This window comes from Nerophis lumbriciformis, linkage group LG05, assembly GCF_033978685.3.
Source record: "Nerophis lumbriciformis linkage group LG05, RoL_Nlum_v2.1, whole genome shotgun sequence".
Lineage (NCBI taxonomy): Eukaryota > Metazoa > Chordata > Actinopteri > Syngnathiformes > Syngnathidae > Nerophis > Nerophis lumbriciformis.
Genome location: NC_084552.2, coordinates 31270734 through 31289698, shown reverse-complemented (window position 1 = coordinate 31289698; position 18965 = coordinate 31270734). Strand labels below are relative to the sequence as shown.

Below are 18965 nucleotides of genomic sequence, written 5' to 3'. Positions count from 1 at the left end.
TCGGCGGAGCCTCCGCCACGGAGGTAAAGAAACATCCCACTTATCGTGTAAATAAAAACTTCTCCCTATCAGCGTATTATGGATACCCCCAAACAATGTTCCCTCTAATTTTCCATCTAATTTGCAGGTTTTTTGATTGATTGATTGAAACTTTTACTAGCAGATTGCAAAGGAAGAGAATACACAGTACAGTACATATTCCGTACAATTGACCACTAAATGGTAACACCCGAATACGTTTTTCAACTTGTTTAAGTCGGGGTCCACGTTAATCAATTCATGGTAATGTGTTTAAGGTGTGTAATTTGTTGTGAGTTCATGACCTGTGTTGGTTTGGTTCTTTGAACAAGGTGATGTTCATGCACGGTTAATTTTGTGCACCAGTAAAAAAACATACGACTTTTTCTTGAATTTGAAAAAAAGATATATATATTTTTTTCACTAAAGAAGAGTTCGGTGATTGCGCATATGAAACTGGTGGGGTTCGGTACCTCCAACAAGGTTAAGAACCACTGGTCTACACCGTTTAAAGCACCATGAAGCTGCGGGAATGAGAGAGAGGAAAGCCGCGTCGTTACCAGTGATAAGAAGCTGATTCTGAACAAAAGAGCACGTTGTAGCGCATATTTAGTCAACATGTACACACACTATATATTTAATCACTTATTTTTTTACATTTCAGGGGAAACTGAGCTTCCCTTGCAGTCTTAGAGCAATCGCCTCAGGTGAGTAATATGCATTGATGCGTGATTAATGCAATTACTTTGTACAATTAATCACATAATAAATAAATGGGCTGTACTTGTATAGCGCTTTTCTACCTTCAAGGTACTCAAAGCGCTTTGACACTACTTCCACATTTACCCATTCACACACACATTCACACACTGATGGAGGGAGCTGCCATGCAAGGCACTAACCAGCACCCATCAGGAGCAAGGGTGAAGTGTCTTGCTCAGGACACAACGGACATGACGAGGTTGGTACTAGGTGGGGATTGAACCAGGGACCCTCGGGTCGCGCACGGCCACTCTTCCACTGCGCCACGCCGTCCCATCATGTGTAACAAGTTAACATGCGTTAACTTGTTACACATGACAGCCCTAGAAATGACCCATGATATATAAAGTCTTTTGACTGCTTGCTTTCGCCATTCGCCCACCCAAGTGCTTGTGGTGTGAATATTGGTTTTGTCAGGCTGTTATGGGTTATGCAAATGCATATCGTGTGTGTACGATAAACACGAAAGGACAAGATTAGGCTTTAGAAAACATGCAGGTTTATTTTATTATTAATTTTCACTCATAATAAAAAGAATGCATTCTTGACACATGGACACTCTTGTCTGAACACCCCCTCCTCCTCCTCCTGCTATATAAATAGTTACAAAGTGCAAAAGTGTAAGCATGACACGTCACAGGGAATTTGCGTTTTTTTTTTTTTTTTTTTTTTTTTTTTACATCCGACACTTTAAAATCATCTTTGTAAGAAATGTGCACAAAAACCCCCCTACTTCTGGCCTCCTGTGAGTTCTTCAGCCTTGATGTGATGCAAAGATTGTTAAAAACACGACTGAAGGTGAGCACACGGCTCAAGAGAGAGGACATGATGGTTGGACGGGATGAGGTTGTTTTTGGTTTTCAGCACGTTGGGAATATTTATTTGGTTGAAATAGCCATAACAAACGACCCAGCTCAGCAGTTCAAAGGCCGTCAAGGGCCTAATTTAAAGTGCTTTTACTCTGAAAGAACAACTTCCTGTCTAGCGGCATGTGCACGACTCGGCCACCATGTCCTCCAGCTCCTTGTACTCCACCTTCTTCTTGTGCACCACCAGCACGCTCATAGGCATGTACTTGTAGGGCACGCAGGACGGCGGCGGCACGTCGCCCACCCCCAGCTCGTTGATGATGGTCTGAATGATGGCGTGGTTGGGCGAGTGGTAGCCGTAGGTCAGCACGCGGGGGCAGTCGCCCTGGCAGAAGCGAGGGTTGTAGACCAGCGGCGCGATGTAGTGACCCCAGCCCAGCTCGTCGAAGGACAGGCGGAAGGAGTGCAGCTTGCAGCGGTTTTTGGGCGCGCTCACTTTGAGTTTGTACTTGGGGAGGTCAGAGATGACGGAGGCGGCGGTGGGCGTGGTCAGGGGATCCAAGAGGGGATCTTTGCTTTCTGTGGAGCGGCGATGGCGAACAAAGGGGTGCCACCTGCCTAATCGCTTCATGAGGTCGTCCCCTTTTTCCCCGGACAACTCCACCATCCAGTCCTTGCCGTCACGCTCCTCTTCCAGGTACAAAAGCAGCGATGGGGCTTCAAGGTGGGACTCCCCTCGCCATTTCCTTCCTCCGAGAAAGCGAGCCCACCCCCGAGAGAGGCCGTCACCCTCATCTTCAAACCGCCTGTGCTCGCTGCACCAGTACTGGGCCGTGAGGCTCACGGTGCCGCCGCCGTCCTCTTTGCCCAGGAGGACGTGATCAGTGATGTCCGTCTCTGTCCACTGCTGGTGGGGCTCCATGGTGACCAGGCTCTCCCTGCCCAGTGACTTGATCCGGGCTCGGCACCGAGGCGCGACCTCCGCCCGATCTGAGTTTGGAGACGCGGGGGAAGACGAAGAGCGCAGGTGGACGAAGGAGGCTCTGATCAGCTGCTCGGAAGGAAGCGTGTCCAGGTGGTACTGGACTGTGAAGGTGTAGTGGTGGTCTGCGGGACGACAAACAAAAGAAGTTAAGGCAGGGGTGTCAAACTCATTTTAGATCGGGGACCATTTTGAGAAAAATCTACCCCCAAGTGGACCGAACTGGTGAAATCACGGCACGATAACATGACATCACATGGACAAAGATAAGACCTTCTGGAGGAAAGTTCTTTGGTCAGATGAAACAAAAATTGAGCTGTTTCGCCACAATACCCAGCAATATGTTTGGAGGAGAAAAGGCGAGGCCTTTAATCCCAGGAACACCATACCTACCGTCAAGCATGGTGGTGGTAGTATTATGCTCTGGGCCTGTTTTGCTGCCAATGGAACTGGTGCTTTACAGAGGGTAAATGGGACAATGAAAAAGGAGGATTACCTCCAAATTCGTCAGGACAACCTAAAATCATCAGTCCGGAGGTTAAGTCTTGGGCACAATTGGGTGTTCCAACAGGACGATGACCCCAAACACACGTCAGAAGTGGTAAAGGAATGGCTAATTCAGGCTGGAATTAAGGTTTTAGAATGGCCTTCCCAAAGTCCTGACTTTGGAAAATGCTGAAGAAACAAGTCCATGTCAGAAAACCAAAACATTTAGCTGAACTGCACCAATTTTGTCAAGAGGAGTGGTCAAAAATTCAACCAGAGGCTTGCCAGAAGCTTGTGGATGGCTACCAAAAGCGCCTTATTGCAGTGAAACTTGCCAAGGGACATGTAACCAAATATTAACATTGCTGTATGTATACTTTTGACCCAGCAGATTTGGTCACATTTTCAGTAGACCCATAATAAATTCATAAAATAACCAAACTTCATGAATGTTTTTGTGACCAACAAGTATGTGCTCCAATCACTCCATCACAAAAAAATAAGAGTTGTAGAAATTACTGGAAACTCAAGACAGCCATGACATTAGGTTCTTTACAAGTGTATGTAAACTTTTGATCGTGACTGTATGTAGCGTCATCTACAAAGATACAAAGAATTGCTATTGCGACATACAGTGGACACATTTAGAACAGCAGTTTATGTCATTCAAAAATTTCAGGTTAATTTTTATACTTAGCAAACTAATCCCGCGGGCCGGATTAAACCTGTTCGCGGGCCTGAACCGGCCGTACGAGTTAAGGCATCGAAAGATTTGTCCGCAACTTTATTGGACTTCCCATGTTACATTGATGCTAAATCTGGATTTGAGCTGTTTTCAAGCTGGTTTGACTCTGCATCACCCAGCTCTACATCTCCACCAAACCAACTGCCTCTCTCCATCCTTCCTCCCTTACAGACTGCCTAAGTGAACTCAAGCAGTGGTTCTTATCCAATTTCCTTCAACTCAATAGTAATAAAACCGAAATCTTACTTGTCGGTACAAAAAACATTCTCGCCAAAACCAACAGCTAGTCCATTACTCTCTGCAATTCCTCTGTCTCACCCTCCTCCCAAGTCAAGAGTGTGGGTGTCATCCTCGACAGCACACTCTCCTTTAAAGCCCACATAAACAACATTACCCGGTCTGCTTACTTTCATCTTCGGAACATTAATCGTCTTCGCCCATCCCTTACCCCTCCTACTGCTGCCATACTAGTCCATAGCCTGGGCACCTCTCGCCTGGACTACTGCAACTCTCTCCTGTTTGGTCTCCCTCACAAGTCACTTCACAAACTTCAGCTTCTCCAGAACTCTGCAGCCCGGATAATCACCAGAATCCCTTTCAATCCAGCACATCACCCCTGTTCTGCAGCATCTCCACTGGCTACCCATCAAACATCGCATCCACTTTAAAATAATTCTCCTCACTTTCAAAGCCATCCATAACCTCTCTCCATCATATCTCTCTGACCTGATCCATGTCGCCACGCCCTCACGTTCCCCAAGATCCTCTTCATCCATCCATCTCACTGTCCCTTTATTCAAACTGTCCACCATGGGTGCCCGAGCTTTCAGCAGCTCTGCCCCACTTCTTTGGAACTCTTTACCACCAGACCTTCGCAACTTAGATTCAATATCTCTCTTCTAATCAAGACTCAAAACACACCTATTCCTGACTGCTTATTCATTGTAATCATCTTTTCTTTTCTCTTTGTTGTTGTTGTTGTTTTTTTATCCAATTTGATTTTATTGTTGTGATTTTGTACGGTGTCCTTGAGTGCCCAGAAAGGCGCCTTATAAATAAAATGTATTATTATTATTATTATTATCTCAGTGGAGACGCATAAGCTTGTCAACCGATGGGCTAAAAATAAATACATTAGCCAGAGGGGATTTGCAATAGTCATCTTTTTCAAGAAATCGATCGGCACATCCATAGTTTAAATAAATATTCATATACCGTAAAATATGCTCATGTGTGTCTCAGTGTCTATTCTCTTCATAGTGTAAAGGCAGAGAGATGGTCGTTATTAAATCCATTCCACTTGTTCATGTCAAGAACAAATACCGTATCAAAGAAATTCCAGTCCATGGAATTGTGTTTTTCAATCCCTTCTATTTGTTTGTGTAAAGAACACTGACAAAACTAAAAGTCCAGGACAAGTTTTCCCTTGCAACATTGTTGTAGGGTTCTTGCATGTTCTCGAAGAAACGAGCAGCAAGTTACTCTGGGGCGAGAACAAGGGCAAAATGTCCAAGGGGAAGACAGTTTTTGTCTCCTGCGATTTTTACTGTCTGTGTTTGTGTATTTCCTTCCTGTGAAGAATGACAATATACAACCACAACATTGACAACTTTATCTACACTGGAACTAATTATTCACAATAATCAGGTTACTTTTAATGGTCGTTTAATATATAAACCTTTGTGAAGATGGGCTGTGCAACTTCTGGGCGAGTCGCGGCAGAGGTCATTATTTGCAACAATATTCGGTCGTTCCGGTCATGGGCCAAGAGAGATCCAATATATGAATTTTAAATAAACAAAACTGTTAAAGGGGAACATTATCACCAGACCTATGTAAGCGTCAATATATACCTTGATGTTGCAGAAAAAAAGACCATATATTTTTTTAACCGATTTCCGAACTCTAAATGGGTGAATTTTGGCGAATTAAACGCCTTTCTATTATTCGCTCTTGGAGCGATGACGTCACAACGTGACGTCACATCGGGAAGCAATCCACCATTTTCTCAAACACATTACAAACACCGAGTCAAATCAGCTCGGTTATTTTCCGTTTTTTCGACTGTTTTCCATACCTTGGAGACATCATGCCTCGTCGGTGTGTTGTCGGAGGGTGTAACAACACGAACAGGGACGGATTCAAGTTGCACCAGTGGCCCAAAGATGCGAAAGTGGAAAGAAATTGGACGTTTGTTCCGCACACTTTACCGACGAAAGCTATGCTACGACAGAGATGGCAAGAATGTGTGGATATCCTGCGATACTCCACGCAGATGCATTTCCAACTGGACTGGACAGATCAGCTTTCAGGAAAAGAGAGCGGATGAGGGTATGTCTACAGAATATATTAATTGATGAAAACTGGGCTGTCTGCACTCTCAAAGTGCATGTTGTTGCCAAATGTATTTCATATGCTGTAAACCTAGTTCATAGTTGTTAGTTTCCTTTAATGCCAAACAAACACATACCAATCGTTGGTTAGAAGGCGATCGCCGAATTCGTCCTCGCTTTCTCCCGTGTCGCTGGCTGTCGTGTCGTTTTCGTCGGTTTCGCTTGCATACGGTTTAAACGATATGGCTCAATTGCTTCAGTTTCTTCTTCAATTTCGTTTTCGCTACCTGCCTCCACACTACAAATCATCCGTTTCAATACATGCGTAATCTGTTGAATCGCTTAAACCGCTGAAATCCGAGTCTGAATCCGAGCTAATGTCGCTATATCTTGCTGTTCTATCCGCCATGTTTGTTTGTATTGGCATCACTGTGTGACGTCACAGGAAAATGGACGGGCGTATATAACGATGGTTAAAATCAGGCACTTTGAAGCTTTTTTTTAGGGATATTGCGTGATGGGTAAAATTTTGAAAAAAACTTCGAAAAATAAAATAAGCCACTGGGAACTGATTTTTAATGGTTTTAACCCTTCTGAAATTGTGATAATGTTCCCCTTTAACTATTTAAGTAAACAACATGCTGGTGGTTACTTCTATGGTCATGTACAGAGTTCACAAATGTTTGTAAATATACCGTGCCTGAAAGATTATTGACGGACAATGAGAAATGTTGTGGGTGAGAGAAAGAACGTGTGTCGGAATAGCACCTATTAGCACAAGATTTGCAATAAAAGTTAAGTGTTGTACTTTGTGACTTTTCTGTACGCAACAATACATTGAAATACGACACATTCAGAAATAAATTGCAGAGCGCACCAAGATATTAAGTACAAAATATAAATTTTCATGTAGGTGTTTAAACAATGTTTTATTTCATACAATAATTTGTGCATTTCAAGCACATAGTCTGCTCGCCTGTGTTCAGGGACCCTCCCTGGCAAAAACTGACCAATCATAGCTCTGCGCTGCGTCGCAAACCTAGGATTTTTGGGTGGTGCACGTAGGGTACGCAGGGGGAGGGGGACGACAGCGTCGCCGACGCAAGCTACGCGAGAGTATACACCAGGCTTAAATGTAGTCACTGCCTCTCTCTGCCCCCGCTAAATATCTACTGATTTTATTTCTAAATGTTTGTTAATTCAATGCTTTACATTTATTGTGCAAAATCCAAGTCCTTGCACATTAGTTGTTGCTGCTGGTGTTTTGTTTTTATTTTAGACACACATCTTTGGGTGTTCGTGGTTCCTTTTCTTTTTCCCAAAATGCACATACTGTAACTTTTTTACATCTTATTTTTATTTTATTCTATATATATTTTATATTCATATTTTCCTTAATATTTTTATTGAATTTTGCAAACAGTACAGCATAGTGAGTCATGGCAACAACGAGTTGAGGCATCTGCACATTTTACGATATGTAACATAACAAACCCAAAATCTATTACTAATCTTCAATACCCTTACAGTACCCACCCACTCAGTTCCCAAGATAAGTGTCCCCTAGTGCCCAGATATAAACACACATGGATATATGCAAACATAGATTGCATGCATTTATGAAAAATCCATTTTACAGTCAGAACACAAGGTGGTTTAGAGAGAAACGTTCTTTCGCGTTTCCTGCATGTCCAGCACATGTTGATAATTGACAATAAAGATGACTGAATACATTCTATTTTATTCTTTTTGTATTACATTTCCTATCTGAAAATAGGTTTTTCTTAAAAAAAAAAAAAACACATGTTACAATGGTGCCGTTTGGGACGGGACAAGCGCCACTTAAATTGATTTCACTACATTTCAATAGGAGATTAATAAGTTATCATTAAATGATAAGAAAACTAAATGTATGGCGTTTAGTGGTGCAAGCACAAATTGTGAAGCAAAATTAAAATTAAATCAAGTGAAAATGTATAGAATATATGAAACTAAGTTCTTGGGAATAATAATTGATCATAAATTATGTCAGATTGAATATATAAAGGGAAAAATATCCAAATCCATTGCTATTCTTTATAAATTAAGACACATGCTGAATAAGAAATGTCTGCATATGTTATATTATTTTATTTTTCCATTTCTAACATATTGTGTTGAAGTTTGGGTAAATATTTAGAAAACAAACAGACCCAATAATTAAACTTCAAACAAGGGTAATCGGAATAATACACAAAGCGTGCTGTATGAACCTACCAATCCATTATTCATAAGTTCTAATGTGGTAAAATTTTCAGATATTGCATTTTTAAAAACAATGGAAATTGTGTTTTGAGTAAAGAACAGCCTTCCAGTTTGTATTATTAGGTTATTCAAATGAAGAGGAGAAAACTATCATTTGCGGGGGATATTGATTTTTGAAAAAGGTAAAGTAAGAACAAATATACAATACAAATGTATTTCAGTTTTAGGAGTTAAATGGCGGAACAAGCTCAGTGATGAGTTGAAGACATGTACTTCTTTGTTAAGGTTTAATAAAGCCTTGAAAGGTGAAATAATGGAAAATTATCAAATATAGCAACGATTACTTTCATCTCATTGATTTTTTGAAAGTTGATGTTCCAGGCAATCTAATTTTCAGTGAATAAATGGATATCAATCAATCAATGTTTATTTATATAGCCCTAAATCACAAGTGTCTCAAAGGGCTGCACAAGCCACAACGACATCCTCGGTACAGAGCCCACATAAGGGCAAGGAAAAACTCACCCCAGTGGGACGTCGATGTGAATGACTATGAGAAACCTTGGAGAGGACCGCATATGTGGGTAACCCCCCCCCTCTAGGGGAGACCGAATGCAATGGATGTCGAGTGGGTCTGACATAATATTGTGAGAGTCCAGTCCATAGTGGATCCAACATAATAGGATAGGCAAATATAAGCCTTGACTTCAGCCTATTCCTTTTTCAGTCACTATTTTTCATTTTGTGTGTGTATGATTGTTAATATATATAATCTGTGCTGTTAAATTGATCACACAGAATGGTTGATTATATGACCGATATAAACTCATTTCATTCATGTTGATTTGAGATAAAAGTGTTTTGAGTTAAGACTCAAGCACTATCACAGAACCAATTAGGCCCTTGATTTGAGGTACTACTCTAGCAGGAAAGTGCTGTACAGTATTAGTAAGTTTGTGTAAAAGTACGTATCCATCCATTTTCTACCGCTTATTCCCTTTGGGGTCGCGGGGGGCGCTGGAGCCTATCTCAGCTACAATCGGGCGGAAGGCGGGGTACACCCTGGACAAGTCGCCACCTCATCGCAGGGCCAACACAGATAGACAGACAACATTCACACTCACATCCACACACTAGGGCCAATTTAGTGTTGCCAATCAACTTATCCCCAGGTGCATGTACGTATGTGATTTGTTAATTATGTTGACTTTTTTTTTTTTTTTTTTTTTTTACTATTTTAAAGACTTTAGCACACTAAAAAAAAGTCCACACAGTAGAAATAAAACACAGAACCAGATAAGATTTCTGAATATTGGTTGTTCTATGCATGTTCCAATTTGTCAGGTGTGCCTCACCTGTGGAGGCGGGCAGGTAGTGCACCGCGGACGTGGAGGGTTTGAGCAGGCGCACCGTGTTGGATCCAAACTTCCGGTTTTGTTTGGGTCTGCCGTCTGGTCTCGCCGCGCTGCGGTACAAACTCAACATGAACTGCAGGTTCTGGTCGGCCGTCTGCTCGTCGGTCAGCGGCCGGTGGTGCGCGCTTCGGGCAGACATTTTGGACCCAACCACGACCCCCCAGAGCGAGATAACGAGGAGGGAGAGGACGAGGACGCGCGGGAAACTCTGCTGGCCGCGCATGTTTGGCGGGAGAATCTCCAAGGCGCTAGCAGGCTCTACCGAGGAGGCGACAGGCGGCGACCATCGTCGGCGTGGCCGTGGTGGGGACGCGACTCACAGCAGACTCGCCGGGTCAAGAACCATTGCGCACTCAATAGTCTGCCGCCGTTCAGGATGACCCCAATTAACCCCTCGGGAGCGTGGGCACCGCCCACTGGAGGTCAGGTAAGTCATGTGACCTGTGCGTAAAACGTGCGTAATAACTGGTGGCGCACAAGGCTGCCCTCCGGCGGAGAAGGCTAAGTAAAACATATATTTTACATTTCACAAAAGGTCCCAAAAGTACTTTGAGAGACAGAAACAGCATTTAAAATGTAAAAGAAAACCTGAATTAAACTTTAGATTAACAGTTTCTTAACATAATAGTTTTAAGGGATAATAACCAAATGAATAAACGCATGTTTATTTAGGCATGCAGGATCAAACATGGATCAATTTGAAAAGTAATATAGTAATACCGTATATTTAAAGTTGTTCGTTTATTTGATTAGCCATTAACGGACACTGTAAAATAGTGGGTGGGGCTAAAAGTTAACCCGGAAGCTCTTACCTTGGCTCGACGATGAAATAATGATATTTTGCGGATCACGAACGTGTATTACCCGTGGTTATAACGTAAACTAACCCATAGAAAACACACACACGTACACAAAAACATATTTAAATGTGTTGATTTTGTTAACAGCGAAACAGTTTTCAAATGATGTAGAAGGATCTAGTTGTTTTGTTTTTTTAACCTTTCTTTATAGTATTCAACTTTTACAACGTTAACATACAAGCAAATAAATAATAATATTTAAAACAAATACAAAAAAGCGCCAGGGGGTTGTAAACTCAATAAAGCAACTAAAGAAAAATGCTATATATATATATATATATATATATATATATATATATATATATATATATATATATATATATATATATATATATATATATATATATATATATATATATATATATATAGCCCTGCGATGAGGTGGCGACTTGTCCAGGGTGTACCCCGCCTTCCGCCCGATTGTAGCTGAGATAGGCTCCAGCGCCCCCCGCGACCCCAAAGAGAATAAGCGGTAGAAAATGGATGGATGGATGGATATATATATATATATATATATATATATATATATATATATATATATATATATATATATGTGTCTTAATAAAAAATCTCCTGATGATTGAGGGTACCCCCCCTCATGAAACAGGCCTGTAGAGATGAAATAGTCTTGTGATTTTTTCCCCCACACATACATATATATATATATATATATATATACATATATACATATATATATATACATATACACATATATACATATACACATATATATATACATATATACATATACACATATATATATACATATACATATATATATATATATATATATATATATATATATATATATATATATATATATATATATATATATATATATTTTAGGGCTGCAACAACTAATCGATTAAATCGATTAAAATCGATTATAAAAATAGTTGGCGATTAATTTTGTCATGATACGTTGGAACTATGCTATGCGCATGCGCAGAGGCTGCTTTTTTTTTTATTTTTTATAAACCTTTATTTATAAACTGTAACATTTACAAACGGCTGAGAAACTAATCAAAATAAGTATGGTGCCAGTATGCTTTTTTTTCAATAAAATACTGGAAAGGATAGAAATTTAGTTTGTTCCGTTAATAATCCAAATTTGGAGCACAGCATAGTTTTCACAGCTTTTTGGTTGTTAGAGGTAGAACGCGTTTTAAAGTAAAGTACTAATTCTTATTTAAAGGCACAAAAAAACAGGTCGGGTATTGAGAATGTCGAAGGATGACGTCCTCTCTCCTATTGGCGCAGTTTTGCATCAATCACAGCTACAGTTCGACTTGTGGGAGGGGCTCAAAGTTATTGCTAAAGCGAGATTATAATACCGTCAAACCTAATTTTCTCCCGATTCACCGTTTGTTATGTGTGGCTATAGAATAATCCATGAAAACAAGCACAACCTGATATTGAAGGGCTGCCGTTGCACTGTTTAGTGCGTCTTATTTTCCAATTGGGAAACCACAAACAAACCCTCTCGCCCATTGGCGGAGTTGTGCGTCAATCACGCTCACTCCACTGTTTGACTTGTGGGCGGGACTAAAAGTTAACTAACTTTTGGAGATAAGTCAAGCTAGCGAGCGTCAAGACGGAAGCTCAAATTTTAGCTCGATAATGTAGCAACAGAAGGTGACTTTTTTACGTTCATAAGCACTTGTTACGTAAATTAATCAGAACAATGGAGTGAGATCACGCCAACAAAAAAAAACACATTTAAAAGTGTAAATAATGTTAATAGAAAATAGTTGACCGGAAGTTGTATTTTTTAGCTCCGCTAGCTTCACACAAAACTTTCTTCCCTCCCCTTTTGGGTCTTTTTCACCCATGACCGCCTCCATCCATCCGTCCGTCCATCCATCCATTGTGGACTCGACGCCGATGGGGAAACGGGTGCCGCTCGCTCGCCACGCCGAAGAAGAATGGAGACGGTGGAGCAGCTCGTCTCTTTCCACCATATTCAGGTGCAGCTGAGTGGGGGAGCGCCGTGGGGCTTCACGCTCAAGGGCGGCTTGGAGCACGGAGAACCGCTCATCATCACCAAAGTAAGTCCAAATAATCGATACCATCAATAACATGGCCAGTGGAGTCCTCTGAAGGGATGTTTTTTTGTTGTTTTTGTTGTGTGTGTGGGGGGGCTAAGTTTGAAATTGGCAACATACTATAAGAATTGCCAAATAATATTGAATACATTTCAAAAGTGTCATCTTTGTAATTTTCTATTGGGGAAAGGTGGCCACTAATTGGCAAGAAATGTCCCATTGAAAATTCCCATTATAATCCCAATGTAAACTAAGCTTTTCTTAAGATTTAAATTAAACTGTTGCATTCTATTTTTAATTTTTTCAATATATCGTCTACCAGATGCCACTTAAGTGCACACTGTCACCCCTTTTACTGTTTGCTACTGAAATGATAAGTGTGTGTCTATCCAGGTTTTGAATGGTGTTAAAAAAATGGGACAAGCGGTAGAAAAATGGACGTGTTTCTACTACTGCATCTATTTCTTAAACAAATTGGAACCTTTGGGCTGGTTAATATGGCTGAAAACTGTATCAAGATATACGTTTTTTTTTTGACTTATGGAAAATATGGACCGGGAGAAAATATATATTAAATGTTAACATTTTTATTTCAAATGTAACCTTCCTTTGATTATAATCCCTTCAGTTATCAATGCAGACAGGAAAGGACATGTCATTGGAACCATGGAAAACAATCAATGTAAACACATTTCTAAAACCACAATAAACACCTAACAATAACCTCTTTCAATGAAGGTGCAAAAATAAGGGTCACCTAAGAAATTAAGAGAAACAAAATATTGCCGATTGAGAAAATGTAAACAGAGAAAACTCAGAAGAACACTTTCTTGCAGGTTCACTGTCAGGAAGAGACGTAGTCTGTGTAACATTTAATTTGATTTGTTATTCTTATTGAAGCATGGAAATAAATTGATGTTATGCAGTAATTATTATTTAGATATTATTGGACCAAATTATTATTTTAAAGAAGCACATTTGTTATTTTGTTATTTATTTTCATCATAAAGTCCTGTACTTTAGTTCATCATAAAGTCCTGTACTTTAGTTCCTACCTGTTGTTTCTGTACATCTGAATAGGGAACAGACGAAGGTTGAACATAATTAAAGGGGCGCGGTGAAGGACGACGGTCTGTTTGAAAAAAATCTCAAAAACTGCCATACTGTCAAGGCTCTTTGCAGCACTCATTTTTAGTTCCTCTTCTTACTCCATGCAGAGAATCAACAGCGAGACAGCAAGATGGCGCAACCAAACATGATAGTTGATACTGTTACGTGATTGGCTGTTTAGTATGTCCCTCCCATTGGTCACTGATCACTTCCTATTTTGGCGTTGTTCATGCAACCAACCTATGCTTCATTCTTACCGGTTTCTTCAGACCCCCCAAATATAAAAATATATATACATATATACATACACACACAGTACAGGCCAAAAGTTTGGACACACCTTCTCCTCATTCAATGTGTTTTCTTTATTTTCATGACTATTTACATTGTTGATTGTCATTGAAGGCATCAAAACTATGAATGAACACATGTGGAGTTTTGTTCTTAACAAAATATTTGAAAACATGTTTTGTATTCTAGTTTCTTCAAAATAGCCACTCTTTGTTCTGATTACTGCTTTGCACACGCATTCTCTCGATGAGCTTCACACCTGTGAAGTGAAAACCATTTCAGGTGACTACCTCTTGAAGCAAAAAAAAAAAAAAAATATATATATATATATGTATATGTATATATGTATATGTATATACATATATATATGTATATATATATATATATGTGTATATGTATATATATATATATATGTATATGTATATATATATGTGTATATGTATATATGTATATATATATGTGTATATGTATATATGTGTATATGTATATATATATATGTATATATGTATGTATATATATATATATATATATATATATATATATATATATATATATATGTGTATATATATTATATAATTTATTTTCGCACACTCTTGGCATTTTCTCGATATATATATATATATATATATATATATATATATATATATATATATATATATATATACATAGGCTACACAATATTCCTGTTATAATATCATATAAAACCGAGAATCAAAATACAAATCTGCACAAATGGAAAAATAATATATGTTTTTATTACCGTTCCCGTTATGTCTCTGGCCAAACACACAAGCAAATGTGAACGCAATGCCGAGTTTTGATTTCAGCTACATCAACAACCACTTATGTCCATGTCAATCAGCTCGTCCAAGGGCCGTCAAGATAAGCGGGTTTCAATATATTCTTTATTATTGTACCAGTGGTTCTGTACCTTTTTTCCACCAAGTACCACTTTAGAAAAAACTTGGCTTTCCAAGTGCCACCATAATGACCAACGTTAAAATACAGTAGCGTAGTAGGCCTAAGTATTTAAGGCAGATGTTTTATTTAACAAATATATTCATCATTTTGGGCCACTGTAAGCGTACACTCAGTTTGAACAGTAACACTGTGTTTAAAACTAGGAACATAATACACTGTACTTTAATCAAGTTATTCTTTGGTGTACCACTCGATGCGTACCACATCACTTCATTGTACAATGTAAATAAATTATTTTTACTCATGTTTTTTTAAATGACCAAATGAGCTATGTTTGTACTATTTCTACATTCCTTATACTTTTTTTTTTTATCGTATTAGAACATGTGTACAGACAAAACACATGACGTGAACACACAGACATTAGTGATAGCTGAGATATGGAGAAAGGTGTAGGATTACATAAGATTAGCTTCTTCCTACTTATTTTCGGACATGTTGAATTGCACATTGGTTTATTTATTTATATAAAAAGACAATGCACTGTGATGAACACAAGAGCGCACATTGCATGTTGTGTAAATATGCCTGACTATAACAGGGATGCTCATTTCCATCCGCAGTCCCTCTAATAAAAAACAGATTGACACAAAAGCACAATACATTATAACATAAAAACTCAAGCATGTAACAACAGTTTTAATGAAATAGCTTAATAATATTTGCATGTTTGTTTTGAAAGAATGGTAACTAAATCATTACCATTTGTTTGTGGCACAGATAATCATAATTCACATTGGTTATTTCAGGCTGAATTTATGATGATCTTTTTTAAAGTGGGAACATTTATGAATGACTTTTTGGAAGCCATGGCTCTCATACAGCATTAGTTGAGTTTGCAGGATGAACAATTAGTTCAATGCATCACTTGAGTGGTTTCTTTAATGTATGTAGGCTGTGCTTTTTGGCATGTAAAGTGTCATTGTATTGAAATGTAAGTGTTAATCAAAACATCCCTGAGAAGGCAGGAAGGGGTTGATTTCATCTTGTCTTGCAGGGGTGAGTCCTCCTCTCAATCCGCTTGAAATAATAATCATTGGTGTGTGTACTCCATGCTTCTTCTGTCTGTGTGTAAAAAGCGACTTGCGACGATAACACGCTTCTCTTCGTCTTGCCCACTCTGTGGTTAGAATGTTGGCTGGTGCACACCTCCATTCACCAGGCCACCATGGCGGTCGGGCAGTGGAAAAGCATGGCTCATTCATCTGCAAAAGCAGCCACTGGGAAAATGTGAGTGGAGAAGGAGGAGATGATAAAAATCAAGCTTTTTTTTTTTTTACTGTGCAGTGGGTATGTAAAGCTCACACACACAATGAAGCAGCTCACGGTGCTGAGTGCTGGCGTGTTTAATGATTAAGTGTTGAGTCCTTAAAGACAGGAGTGTGTGAGGTAGTGTTGTCCCGATACCAATATTTTGGTACCAGTACCAAAATGTATTTCGGTACTTTTGTAAATAAAGGGGACCACAAAAAAAGTCATTATTGGCTTTATTTTAACAACAAATCTTAAGGTACATTAAACATATGTTTCTTATTGCAAGTTTGTCCTTAAATAAAATATTGAACATACAAGACAACTTGTCTTTTATTAGTAAGTAAACAAACAAAGGCTCCTAATTAGTTTGCTGACATATGCAGTAAGATATTGTGTCATTTTCCATTCTATTATTTTGTCAAAATTATTAAGGACAAGTGGTAGAAAATGAATTATTAATCTACTTGTTCATTAATTGTTAATATCTGCTTATTTTCTACACATCTATTCAAATGTAATAATCACTTATTCTTCTGCTGTTTGATGCCTTACATTAGTTTTGGATGATACCACAAATTTGGGTATCAATCCAATACCAAGTAGTTACAGAATCAGACATTGGTCCTATTCAAAGTCCTCATGTGTCCAGGGACATATTTCCTGAGTTTATAAACATAATATAAATTTAAAAAAAACAAAAGACGATTTTGTGATGCTAATAAATATCGATGTTATCATAGTAGTTTCGACTAAATACGCTATTGTACTTGGTATCATTACAGTGGATGTTAGTTGTAGATCCACCAATGGCGTTTGTTTATATTGTAGCGTCCCGGAAAAGTTGGTGCTGCAGGGAATTCTGGGAATTTGTTCTGTAGTGTTTATGTTGTGTTATGGTGCAAGTATTCTCCCAAAATGTGTTTGTCATCGTTGTTTAGTGGTGTGGTTTCACTATATTGCACAGGTTTATGACAGTATTGCCGTTGTTCATACGGCCACCCTTAGTGTGACATGTATGGCTGTTGAGCAAGTATGCCCTTCATCCTCATGTGTGTAGTGTGTTTAAAGTTAAGATGATCTTCTGAATGGTTAATGGTTGGATCTTGTGAAATCTTGACTTGACTTTGGAAACTATAGACCAGTTTTAACACATCCAATGTAATGATTCTGGGGTGCTGAGGTGTGTAGTGAAGCATTTATAGCTATCACTAGTACTTTACTAGTTGCCATAGAAACATGCTTGTCTGCATGACATGACGTGACGACGACGGGTGGGAGACCGGCACTTTTTGGAGGCGGTATAGTACGGAATATGATTAATTTCCCTTTTTAGAGGCGTTCTAGTACCGAAAATGATTAATTTCCCCATATATTACGATTCATTTCCCTAATGTGAGGTGTTCAATTTTCTGGTTTTTGTGAGGTTTCATCGACACACAACAAGCACCACATTTACTGATGACGACTCGGCACACACAACTAGCAAGTCATTGTGTATCTGCAGCTGGAGACATGCAGTTACAGTATAGAAATGTTGCTATTTTTCAGGTGCGGGTGTGTTTGTGCCAAGCCGGCTCTATGAGGGTTCGTGCACTTTTCAAGGGTGTGTGTGTGTGGGGTGGGGTGGGGTGTCCTCCTTGATTTGAGACCAGCAGAGGGATACGAACCATTTGGTCAACATTCCACCAAGAAGCATAACAAATTACTCCTCCAAAATGTGTGTGTGTGCGTGTGTGTTCATATCTTGTAAACATGTGTGGCGACCCTGCAAGTTGTTTTCAAAATGTAATACAACTATCCTCAAAGTTTTATAAGCATCAAACAAATGGTGAACAGTGGTTAAGTCCAATGTTTCCCCTAATTGTTCTTGTGTCAGAGCAAACACACAAATGTCAGGGAAGCATTCAGTGGCGCACATGTGAGCAACATCAGACAAGCACACTGTTGCCAAACCAACAGCACGCCTGTCCCAAACCTGACATCAGTTAATTGTTTTATTGTAATAATCAGTCATTTACATTAGAATATTTTATGATTAAAAATTCTGGGCAACTGGCTATAAACACAGCAAATCTAGTTTTTCATGGGCTGTATGCTCCACGTCTGGGTGGGGGTCCTTGCTGTAGAAGAATTTGAGACATGTACCCCTTTAAAAGAACACATTTAGTTCGCCTTGAAACATTCACATATTGCACAATGAGATGTGTGCTGTAGCTCAAACATGGGATACAGTGTACAACCTTTTGTTTGTAAAATACACCTTGACATAGTTTTTATTAGTATGTAAGCTAATAACAGCATTTCATGATTAATATCCACAAATTACCATTTGTAATACATGAAACTAAAATAAGCAACAATCTAATTGTGAAGTTTGCATGTACATGCAGTGCCTGTTCCTTTTGCCAAAATAAAAGTTAGCATGCAGCATTTAACTCTTTTAATCGCTGCTATAAGCTAACCTGCAAAACCTCAACACGCACACTCTGTTATTGACATCTATTGGCTGCGTGTGCACTGTACTAGTGTGTTGTTGCAGTTGTCCGTCTGTTTTTGTGGCCATGAACGCATCACTGGCTCAGGTGAGTGTGTGCATCTTTTGGCACAAATGAAATAAAGAGATGTGATTT

General features: G+C 39.2%; 2 protein-coding genes across 3 annotated transcripts in view; one reads left to right on the top strand and one right to left on the bottom strand.

Moving 5' to 3' along the window:
• Positions 1-1262: 1262 nt before the first annotated feature.
• On the bottom strand, positions 1263-10171 carry bmp15 (bone morphogenetic protein 15). The gene is made up of 2 exons (XM_061960901.2): positions 9735-10171; positions 1263-2696 (listed from the first exon to the last, which is right to left on the bottom strand). Exons 1-2 carry the CDS (start codon positions 10015-10017, stop codon positions 1762-1764), a joined length of 1218 nt encoding a protein of 405 aa, XP_061816885.1. The 5' UTR covers positions 10018-10171; the 3' UTR covers positions 1263-1761.
• A 2198-nt stretch (positions 10172-12369) lies between these two features.
• Positions 12370-18965, top strand: part of shroom4 (shroom family member 4) — a 54024-nt gene continuing 47428 nt past the window's right edge. For both annotated transcript variants that reach the window (XM_061960903.1, XM_061960902.2), the window contains exon 1: positions 12370-12702. In XM_061960903.1, coding sequence (XP_061816887.1) covers positions 12580-12702 — 123 coding nt within the window. In that variant the 5' untranslated portion in view covers positions 12370-12579. The remainder of the gene's footprint in view (positions 12703-18965) is intronic.